Source organism: Melozone crissalis, unplaced genomic scaffold, assembly GCF_028551555.1.
Source record: "Melozone crissalis strain CALT ecotype California unplaced genomic scaffold, PUWL_Pcris_2 ptg000013l_1, whole genome shotgun sequence".
Lineage (NCBI taxonomy): Eukaryota > Metazoa > Chordata > Aves > Passeriformes > Passerellidae > Melozone > Melozone crissalis.
The window spans coordinates 47,654,158-47,665,558 of NW_026535791.1; the positions used below are offsets into that span (position 1 = coordinate 47,654,158).

The 11,401-nt window shown below is 43.2% G+C and overlaps 1 protein-coding gene across 1 annotated transcript in view; it reads right to left on the bottom strand.

Annotated features, from left to right (window-relative positions):
* Positions 1-9,600, bottom strand: part of UXS1 (UDP-glucuronate decarboxylase 1) — a 55,290-nt gene extending 45,690 nt beyond the window's left edge. Inside the window, exon 1 of the mRNA XM_054272039.1 lies at positions 9,438-9,600. Coding sequence (XP_054128014.1) covers positions 9,438-9,534 — 97 coding nt within the window. The 5' untranslated portion in view covers positions 9,535-9,600. The remainder of the gene's footprint in view (positions 1-9,437) is intronic.
* Between the last annotated feature and the right edge of the window lie 1,801 nt (positions 9,601-11,401).

Sequence of the window (11,401 nt, forward strand, 5' to 3'; positions counted from 1 at the left end):
ACTACACAAACCCAGCTTTCAAAAGCATGAGACTCCTAATGGACCAGATTTGAGCAAACACTAACACAACCCAGAACTTCACTGTAAAAGCCAGTTTTAAAAATACAAGTCTAAAGCCAAATCTTTTAAGCCAAAAGGTATTAATCCAGGATAATAGTCCTGTGCCAGTTCTCAGACTGTAGAGATTTAACATCCTCACCCCCCACAGCCACACAGAACATACTCTGTGAAGAACTTCCAACTTAGCCAACTAGAAGGCATTCATAAACAGTCTTCCTGCCATCCACTGAAACTCTGTGCAAGGGAAGAATTCATGATTCATTGGACTAGACAGAAGCATGAGTTGTAACAATTCAGACACTCACCTACAACAGAAGGACACAGGGGTCCTACTTTCAAAGACGGATTGTAAACCTCACCCAATGACTGATTAAGGTCATAGTAAATTGGCATTAGGGAAGTGAGCAGAATATATGAATTGTTGGAGCCTAGTTTAATGGGCTGTAGGAAGAGTAAAAATAGGACTACACCTGTTTGGGCTGGTTTTTTCCCCATTGCATCCTTTTCACAAAAAAAAGAAATATTTTTTATTGTAGCATTTTTGCAAGGATTAATTGCAAGTACTATGAAGAGTAAAGCACATTAATCATTCCCACAGACATTATACTTTAAAGTGAAGGCTTCCAGGGAAGGACATCATCTCTTGAGTAAAATGATGAAGAACTCTCTAAAATAGCCTGGTTTAAAAAAAGAAAAAGAAATAAAAGAAATAAAATAAAAAAAAAAGGCTTCTTAATGCTGCAATCACGGTATTTTTATTAAAGAGGTATTTCCATTTATCTGACTAAACATTAATCACTCAGGGTTTGTAGAAAACCCAAATGCTTTTTTGTTTCTTTCCCCAGCCACTGAGATTAAGCTGTAAGTACCCGGCAGGCACAGTCTTACAGTAAAATTGTTGTAGGTTTTCAAGACTTCTCAAACCTCCCTTAAAGGCAATTAGTGATATATGAATAAAGAATTTGGTGTTGGTTTTGTTCCTACTGAATATATTTACATCCCTGAAAATTTAAAAGTTTGTTTAGTTTTTCTAGAGAAGCCCTTTCCTGAAATGATGCTGAATGCAGAGGACTGCAATGACAGGGATATTGTGTCAGCAAAGGAATAGTCCAGGAGCTATCCTTTGGATACAAACCAACCATGACAACATTAAGAAAAAAAACCAAACAACAAAAAAAAGAAAAAAAAAAAAAGAAATCACCCAAACAACAACAAAAAGCCAAAACAACAACAACAAAAAAACCAAATCACAACACAAGATATAAAATCTGTTAAATCACACTTGAAAAATACAACAGAAACCCCAAATATTTGGCTAGGGTTTTGCTGAGCATCTACTACTAAATGTACACTTCAATATCACAGTCAGACTTTTTAACTCTGACCAGCTGCATTTCATAGCAAGCATTCCCTTTCCAGGTCCTCCAAACACAGGAATAGGATGTATGTTTTCATCTGAATATTCTTTGAATTTGTCATCTGCAATAATACTTTTTGTACAGGTTTCTATCAAATACAGGTTACTACACCAAGAGAACCTTGCATGCCATCATTAACTCATCCATAACAGGCTGAGGAACCAGAAAACAACTCTGTCACAACCCAAAGGTGGGAAAAAACACAATCCTAAAAGAAGCCTGTCTCTTTATCCCTCCTTTCTGGGTCTCTTTAAATGACATTAAAATCAAGTCACAGACTACCACAGGCCCTCAACAGTAATATACACTCAATCTGAAATTATTAGTGACATCACTAGTTTCAGCATCACATACATTTTAAAACAGATATTTTAAAAAGCAAAACCATGATGTCCATAGAGTACCAAAACCAGATGCAATCTCTTTTAAAACCATATTCTTTCCCAATTGCTTTGTTGTTTGCATTTTCAGGACTGTTAAAGAAACTTTTATGCAAACTTTGTTTCAATAGATTTAGCCAGAAGCACAGGGATTTTTCCCTGTATCATCCACCTTTCAACTTCTGCTCCATAAAATATAGAGATTACAAAATGATGCTTGTTACAAATAGATTTCACTATAAACAGAAACAGCATGCAGGAATAATATGAATTGATATACAGTCACAATCAGAATTTTTAGAGCAAACTCGTATGCTCTGAACATCCAAAGTGAGTTGCTTCAAACTTTCCATTTCAGAGAGATGCAACAGCGTTCAAAAAAGGGTTTGGGTTTCTTTTCAGGTTTTTTTTGCTTAAATCTGACTCTCAACAGTCACTCAGCAACTTCAGTCTCCTGGAAGAAATAAGGTTTTAGTTTCCAGACACAAACCTGACAAAAAGGGAGAATATGTAAAGGGAAATCGTAAAATGCTTTTTAATACAATTGCATTAAAGTTTTTATTATTTTACATATTTAATAACATAAATAAAACAATTATTTTCTTTAGGAAACTATTATTTCCCACACAATATCTTGTGGCTAAACTGGAGAGATATGACTTTGATGGACTACTCAAGTGATGGCAGCTGGGTGGCTGCACCCAGGGCTCAGTGCCCAGAGGAGATCAGTAACAACTGGTGTCCATCAGAGGGGTGCACTGGGACCAGTACTGCTCAGTATCTCCATTAACGACACAGACACAGCACTGAGTGCATCCTCAGCAAGTCTGCAGATGGAGCTGATAAGTGTATTGAGGGAAGGGATGCCATCCAGAGGGACAAGGACAATTTAAGGAATGGGCAAACATGAACCTCACAGAGTGCAAGGTCCTGCACCTGGGTTGAAGCAATCACCAGTATCAGTACAGACTGGGTTACATGAGGACTGAGAGCAGCCCTGTCAAGCAGGTCCTGGGGGTACTGGTAGAAAATTTGGACACGAAATGGCAATGTGCACTTTCAGCTCAGAAAACAAATCAAAAACACTGGGCAGCACCAAAAGAAGTGTGGTCACCCTGTCAATTGAGGTGATCCTTCCTCTCTGCTCCACTCTCATGAGACACCACCTGCATACAGCTCTAGGGCTCCCCGGACAAGAAACACATTGACTTGTTAGAGAGGGTCCAGAGAAGGGTCACAAAACATGCTCAGAGGAATAGAACACCTCTCTTACCAGGACTGTCAGAGAGCTGGCTAGAAAAGCCTGGAGAAGAAAAGGCTCTGAAGAGACCTTACTGTGGCTTTACATAAAGGGGGCTTACAAGAACAATGAAGAAAAACTTTCTAGCAAGGCCTGTAGTGAGAGGACCCTTAAGAGGCAATGGTGTTAGCCTGAAAGACAGTAGCTTTAAGTAAGATGCAAGGAAGCAATTCTTTACTATGGAAGTGGCAAGCCTGAACAGGTTGCCCAGAAAAGTTGTGGATGGCCCACACCTGTAAACAACATGAGGTTGGACAGGGCTCCAAGCAACCTGTTCTACTGAAACATGTAGAACATTCCCCCGGGGAAGTGGGGGGCTGGATTAGATGATCTTTAAAAGTCTCATCCAATGCAAAGCATTTTATGATTTGGCCAATATATTTCAAATCACCTTTTATAGTCTTGATCCCATAAGAATAAAAAAACCCTCTCAGCTGTAGTCCATCCGTAAATCCAGCAGTATGTCAAGTTGCTTTAGAAAATTATTTTTCTGATGAGAGTATTTTGCAATATTAGTGGAGATAACAACATACCATTACTAATCATAACTTTGTATTGAGAAATGTCACTTTCCTGAGTGAAGTTTATGATTATGCCTTTGGGGAAAGTACAACTTGAATATTAAAAAAGATTAAAAAAAAAAATACCCTTCTGGTAAGTCTACACAGATCTCTGTATGGCAAATAGTTCTTGTTGCATCTCCTGAACTGATGCCTTGCTCAACAGTAAAGTTCCTGCCCCAAATCAAAGACAGCAGATAGGAACTTTTCCCACATGAGAAGTATCACAGACACAAAGACACAGGGTTTGCTAAGGGAAAGATGCTTTCTCTGTATCTTGGACAGCACCACTGCAGCTCTGTCAACCCTTCAGCTAGTCATCAACTAGCAAAACAATGGCAACACAATCACCAGGAAATTTCTCCACTCTCTTAGGAACAAACGCTTAAACCTTGGCAAGCCCATACTCTCCCACAGCTGTGAGATATAACATTATGCAAATTTTCTTCCTTTACAAGAGTTAATGGAGCTTCATACTGCATGGGAAGGTAGCCAAGGGTATTTTTTCTTACATTTCAATTAGCATCATCACTTTATAACTGAATTTTGTTCTTAGTTTTCCAGATGGAAAATTCTCTTGAAATTTTCTATTAAGTCTTTTTTCAAGTTCTCTGTTCCTACTCCTTCCTGCTTCATATCTTCAGCATATCATTCTTACCACTGCTCCTCCACTGACCCATCTATTGATAGCTAAGATTGATTTCAGTGGACTCACAGAATGTTCCAATGGTCAGCACTGTAACAAACAAATTCACTTTTCCCAGCTACCTTTCACAAACCCCTTCAGGTAAATTGATGCCATAACCCCCACCCTCTCCTTCTCTCCAGTCCATAAATGAGATGCTGAAAACTACCAGTTTCATCCAAACTCTGCTTTGGTCAACTAACCTTAGAAAATAAGAGACAAGCAATATAAATGTCAGAGAAATATTCCCCTTTGCAAAAAAAGAGGGTAAAGAAGGTGGAAGCTCTAGGAGTGTTCATCCTCGAGTGGAATGATGACAAGGCTGTCTCCTGCACATGGAGCAGAAGAGACAAATACTAAGTGCAGGTAAAAAGATTAAAGACAAATATTAAAAGGAGATAAGAGAGGAATAAGAGAGGATAAGAGAGAGATTAATTTTTCCAGGATGCCAAAAATTGTTTTAAAACATCATGGCTAGCAAGGCATAGTCAGAGTCCATCTATTCCTGACAAACTACTGAAGCATGTACAAATTTTCATAAGCTACAGGAGTACGGCTAGTTGCACGCCTGATGAGCAGGGAAGTGGAAGCTCTTACAACAGTGAGCTTTTTTGCATAAACCCACAAAGGAAAGGCAACTTGGTGAATGTGAACCCAGCCAGCAAGCCTGATGTCCTGCACAACCATTTTGAACCCTTCCATGGCCAATCAGTCCTGACATCTAGTTAAAAAATGGCTGGGGAAGGAAGATTTCTGATGCTGAATAACACTGAGACAGCCTGAAGCAATAGGGCAGGACCAACTTGATAACTGCTCTTCTACTATGAAAAGTGGAAGTAAAAGCTTATCAAAACAAAACATTAAGCAACAGTTAATCTTAGTTTTCAACATATGCAAGACGAGCAGCATGCAAGGGGCTGGCGAGATTCAAACTGAAAAGCTCACTCACACCTCGATATTTTGAGAAGAGAACATTGCATTCTTCCTAGCTGATGAAAATCTGACAAAAATAAATGGCTAATCCCATAAAACAAAGGATAACAACCATGGAAACTAACAATGCTGTGAAAAGTCAGGCCACTATACTACAGGATGTACTTCCCTCACATTATTTTGACACTTCATTTTTAAGTTGTTCTAATAGCTCTGCTATATCTTATCTTACAAAGGAAATGAGGTCTTAAGCTTGGGTCTCATGACAGCACCCTACTACTCCCTTTTCCCCTTGGAAAAGGAACAAGGCAACTGATATACTTCCTGAAAACCATTTGATCTACAAATGAGTAAAGAAAACTGTTCTACTTTACCAAAATAGAGCTCTTAACTTTTTCATTAAGAACATGCATTAAGAACTGCCCTGTCATACATCAGCAGATTATTTACAGTAGCATCAAGATTAGACCAAACCATGCAGATTGATGAGCTCTGGTCTTTAAATCCTGACTACAAGATTCTAAGTGGATTTCCAACAACTTAAATAGGTTCTGATTCTGCAAAGACAGTACCACTGAGGCATAGTTGCATGTCCATATAAAGCTGAATTTACTCTTAAAACTTCCAAAGGAGTGAGTTGAAGGTGTCTATGTATTGACATCCCAACACACAAATGGGGTTTTTAAAAACATAACACTCTCAGCCTGTAAGCCTGCATATAAGTTATTCATATTGTGGTGACACTGAAATTTTTCAACATTATTGATTTAATTCACTGCTCTTTTATGATCTGTCTACATTTCTCATTACAGAGAAACAAAAATCAATTAAACCCATTTCACTTCTATAATCACCTCACGTTCTGAAGCTGTGGTTTCACAACAGCTTCAAGATGATCTAAGTGGAGCTCATGACTGAAAGAATTTGTTTCAGCCCACCTCCACACACCCCTCCACCCCACTCTGGTTAGCATTAGCACTCCTGCACTATTCTGCTGGGGGTTAAATCAGAGGCAAGTTGGAGCAGAAGTTTTTTTCCCTTTAAAAAAGGGCAATGCAAACTCACCCTCAGGGCAAGGTTTGCCACTATAGGTAGCAGAGTATACTCATGCAATGTTCACAGAAGAAGACAGCGCTGAAGGTGAGTCAACTAAGTTAATTATGAAGAGTATCAATAAAAAATTGACTACCAGTCTGACATACTACAGAGTCATTCAGACAGCTTGCTAGCTGCACTATCTCCAAATTCATCACCTGGCCAGTGGGGAACATCATCACCCCTTTCACCCAGGGCCTACAGAAAAGGTAAATTTTAAACTTTATTCACTTCCTTTTTCCAGGAAACAGTTGCTTAAGTCACAAAAGCTTTTAATTGCCTGCGACACAGAAACATTCCTTTTGGATTCTATTTTTATACATACAAACCATGAATAGCACAATGTTTCAAGTGAATGATTTTTTAAAACTAATACAAATTAGACTTACAGAAATGAGGCATCAAATACTACCTTAATTCAAATCCAAAGTAAGGATCTTTCTGGCTCTAAGCACTACTAGGGAACCAAGTGAAATCCATAAAGGAGTTCTAGGGGTTTTATAATATGACTCTAACAGTGTATATTATGTCATGATGCTACCTCAACCAAAGTAAACAGGACTCCTTCAGAGACAGGCTGCTAACTGCAGACCTGCAAAGCATGTGATGGCAACCCTGCCAGCAGCACTGCCAGCTTTTATCCCATTCCACCACTGCACACCACCTCCTCCAGCTGGGCCCAAACAGCTGCTGAATACCCACATTGTCAAACTGCTGTAACACAAACGGGTGATCTCAGTCCAGACCAGTTCCTTCATCTGGTGCACAACAAAGACATTTCAGTCATTGTATGGATGGGGAGCAGAGATACTGAAGACAGCCCAGCCATCCACCACTGTGTGAGACTACCAAGAGAGCCACTCAATGACTCCTGAGAGTGAAATAGCTCACAGCCTTTCAACTGCATGCAAAATGTTCTTTCTCTAGTTTGCAAACTCACACAGAGAAGTTCTTCAGGCACCTTTGTAACCAATATGCATTCAAAGGCAAAAGATTTCTATGAAATACAACATTTTTCTAAATTATATTCCCAAAACATTTGCTCAGGCTTTCACACACAGGCTGACAAAATGGTACTATTTAAAAAGTCCTACCCTCTAGTTCAGAAAAAAATAATGCCCTTGCCAACTATTCCATTCCCTGTAAAATGTGCTGCAAGTCTGAATGCCCATGCCCTAATACTGAATGGAAATTCATGGAAAGGAGGCGCACAGCCTAAAAACACTTAGTCATTTGGAGAGTACTTCAGTAAGAAGGAATGTAAGAAGTGCCAGCACATACACCTACACCAGCTGCTCAGCTTTCTCAGATTCTCTGCTATTTCAGTCAGGCATTATCTGACTGCAAGCAGAGCGTAGTGATGATTCAGTAACATTGTGAGGAGTACCCTTTTAGGGTAGGTGAACGGGATCATAAATAATTACTCCTGAGAAAAGCAAACAAAAAATATTCTCTCTAGAATCTGATAGAGCTGTGGCATCTGCTACTATACCATACTGTGCAGCTGACACCTAAGGATTCCAAAACTTTTGATCTCTAGTCAAAAAATGGGAAAGCACAGCATGTTGTATTTGCAAAAAACATGTTCCCATCAGACACCAACTTACTACCTTTTCAAGCCATCTTTTTGCCACACTGACCTCCAGTCCCTCTCCTCCTCCAGTTTTTTTCTGAATCCCAAAAAAACAAGCAGTCAGAAGGCTTCTCCTTAGGGCTAACTTTCACTCACAAAGTTAGAAAGCAAACACCAATTACTGTCCAGAGAATATAATCAATAGCGAGGTCCCAATGACCACGTCATCTGCCACTCAAATCCAGTTTTCACAGCACCCGATTAACTTTCGTTTTGAAAACTATCACTCTTAGCAAAACGTGTAAGCCCTTCAAAATAAGAACTGACATTAAGCTGTCAGGATGCAAAGGACCTGAGTCATTTGGACAAACTGTCCTGAAAGTCAGAGCTGAAACACAACTTCAGTGGTAACAGAAGTACCTAAATAGTGAGGTCCAGTAAAGACCATAACATATGGCAATGAAGGGAATTGCTGTGTTTCTGTGGCAGGAAACACCACTCCTCCAACAAAATTACTTGTGCTGTACCTCTCCACCTTCCCAAACCCGAAGGAAGGATCTGAAATGTGATGCACACAGCCTCAAAGCTAGCTCACCTATACCTGTGTGCCTTCAAGAGAATGGCTTGCTCCCTACCTGAACTGACAAGGTATCGTGCCGTCCGCATAGAATCTACCCGAGTCTGAAAACAAAACCGGCTAAAACAAAATAAATTAAAATTGCAACAGAAGAAACAAGAGAGCGGGAAGAGAGCTGACAGGAGAGCGTTTTAAATCCATTTTAAATCTATCTGACTCACTGCTGGTAAGTGAAGTCATAAACATCCCCGTCACTGGCTATTCTAAGATTTTCTAAAGTACCTCTGTGCCTCTTCCCCGGCTCTCAAGAGTCCAGCTACGCGCTGAGTTAATAAATAAACATTTATTTAGCCCCCAAAGGACTTGGGAGGATTTTACAAAAACCAGACACGAGGCCTACCCTGGAAAAACTTCCCTGAGGGCTGCTCACCGCTACCAGGTGGCGATCGGGGCGGACAAAGCGCGGTCTGAGGGCAGGAGCGGCTGCGGAAACACTCGCGGAGCCGCGTCCCGCCCGCACGGCTGCCCGCAAGCCCTCGGGACGGGGCAGGGGAGCGCCGGCTGCCGGGGAAGACCGGCACGGCCGCAGGCGGGAAAGTTCCGGCAGAGCAGGAGCCCCGAGCCCCGCGCCCGGAGCCTCCCGCGGGGAGCCCCTGCCCCGCCGGGCCGGAGCAGCCGCGCTGCGGCGCGCCCGCAACCGGGCAGCGCAACGGGGCGCGAGAGGTGCCGCCGCCACATCTCCCTCGTCCCCTTCCTCCTCCTCCTCTCCCGCACGGCGGGCAGAGGGCACCGGGGGCGCCGTGCCAGCGGGCAATGAATGGCCATGCCAGACCCGCCCCCACCCCCGCTCACTCACAGGCGACGTAGGCGACGAAGGCGAGCCCCATGAGCAGCTTCATCCTCCTGCGGTTGATGGCGGTCAGCAGGCGCAGCAGCGGCCCCTTGCTCACCATGCCCCGCGGCAGCGGCACGCAGAGCGCCGGGCACGGCCGCGGCCACCCACGGCTCCGCTCGGCCCCGCTCCGCCCGCCCCGGAACCGCCCGCGCAGGCGCGGCGGCAGCAGCGCGCGCCCGCTCCCCCGCCCGCCCCTTCCTTCCCGGGCCGCGGACGCGGCCGGAGCGGTGGTGGCGCATGCGCGAGGCCCGCGCTTCCCTCAGGTGAAGAGGTTCGGTCCCGGCTGCGCGGTCCCTGTGAGGTGCCCGGGAAATGGAGCGCGCCCGCAGCCTCCCGCTGGCCTCGGCCGGTCTTTCAGGGCCCTTCAGGGTCGGGCGGGCTTGGTCACTTGTCGCCTCCCACTGTGGTGGTCCTTGGAAGGTGACCTGCTGGAATGAGCAGGCAGGTGTGGACACACTCATACACAACACGTGTGGCGCTGGCACCTTCAGTGCCTGGTCCTTTGAAAGCGCTGTTTGCCTCGTCCTCAATGTGCTTTCCATATCTGCATAGTAAGGAGAACCACCTGGGTGAAATTTGCAGCATCACAGAACAGTCTTAAGTTGTAAAGGACCCACAAAGATAATGAAGTCCAATTCTTGACCCTGCAAAGGACACCCCCAATAATTAAATCATGTGTATGAGAGCATTATCCAGATGCTTCTGCCAGACTAGGTGCTGTAACCACTTCCCTGGGGAGCCTTGTCCCAATGCCTGACCACCTTCTGGGTGAAAAACCCAGATACCCAGCCTGAACCTCCCCTGCCGTAACTTCAGGCCATTCCCTCAGGTCCTGTTGTTGACTACCAAAGAAGGGGAGTCAGTGCGTGCCCCTCCACCATGTGAGAAGCTGTAGACTGTGATGAGGACCCTCCTCAAGGTGCAGTAGGATGATGCTGTTTGAACACGGAGGCTGGATCAGGTGAACTGCTCTGGTGCCTTCTAATCTTGCCCTTTCCGTGATTCTGTAAATGAAAAATGTGAGGATTTCCCCCTTCTCCCCCACATCTCTGCCACCTTGTAGTTTATGACTTTACCCCTCTTCAGGATAACAAGATTGCAGTTGGTTTAAAATCAATTACATTTTTACTGCAGCTTCTATCTCAAGTCCTAGTGGCCTGTTGCAAACTGCAGATTGGTATTTGCCTGGAGGGGTAGGTGCCTTCTTCATGTGTCAAAACATGTTCTCTTGCCAGCAACTACACTTAATCTGAAGAGAAATCTCTCTCCACAACCTGACCTTCCCCTTGAGTAGTGTGGCCTCCACACACTTTGTACGGGATATTCTTTCTCACACTTGCCTCCCACAGGAGAAGACTGGAAGAGCAAATGTTCTTGAAATAAATTCTTCTTTTCAGTATAGAAATACAGCTTGTTTACAGCAAGAAACTATGACCTCAGTCAAACAGAGGCTCAAACAGTTAACAAGCGTTAACTCCTTATTACAAGGAGTGAAGTCAGTGAAACAAATGTGGGAGAGTCAGAAGGGTAAGTGCAGTGAGGTGCTGTGCAGAGTGATTAAGAATATCCCCCTCTGTGAGACCCATGGAAGAAAAGGGACTTTTTCAGGAAGCCTTAAGAATTGAGATTTCCTAACCCTGGGCTCTGATTATAAGGCCAGTCCTTTCCTCTTGATTTTTGTTTCCTTTGATTTGTCTTTGCTATATCTAACTTGTGAGTTCATTCCACTGCTTCTGGCTACATGGAGTAAGGGGAATAACAGATCATCATTTAAACATGACCTAGCTCCAAATTCATCTTGTGTAGTAATCTTTCAAAAAGTAGCAGAATTTTATACCAGCAGTAAATTTGGCCATCAAAAAGCTACAGCTGAACAGTGCTGCATGAAAGCTAGAGAATATTACAGGATATATTCATATGCACAA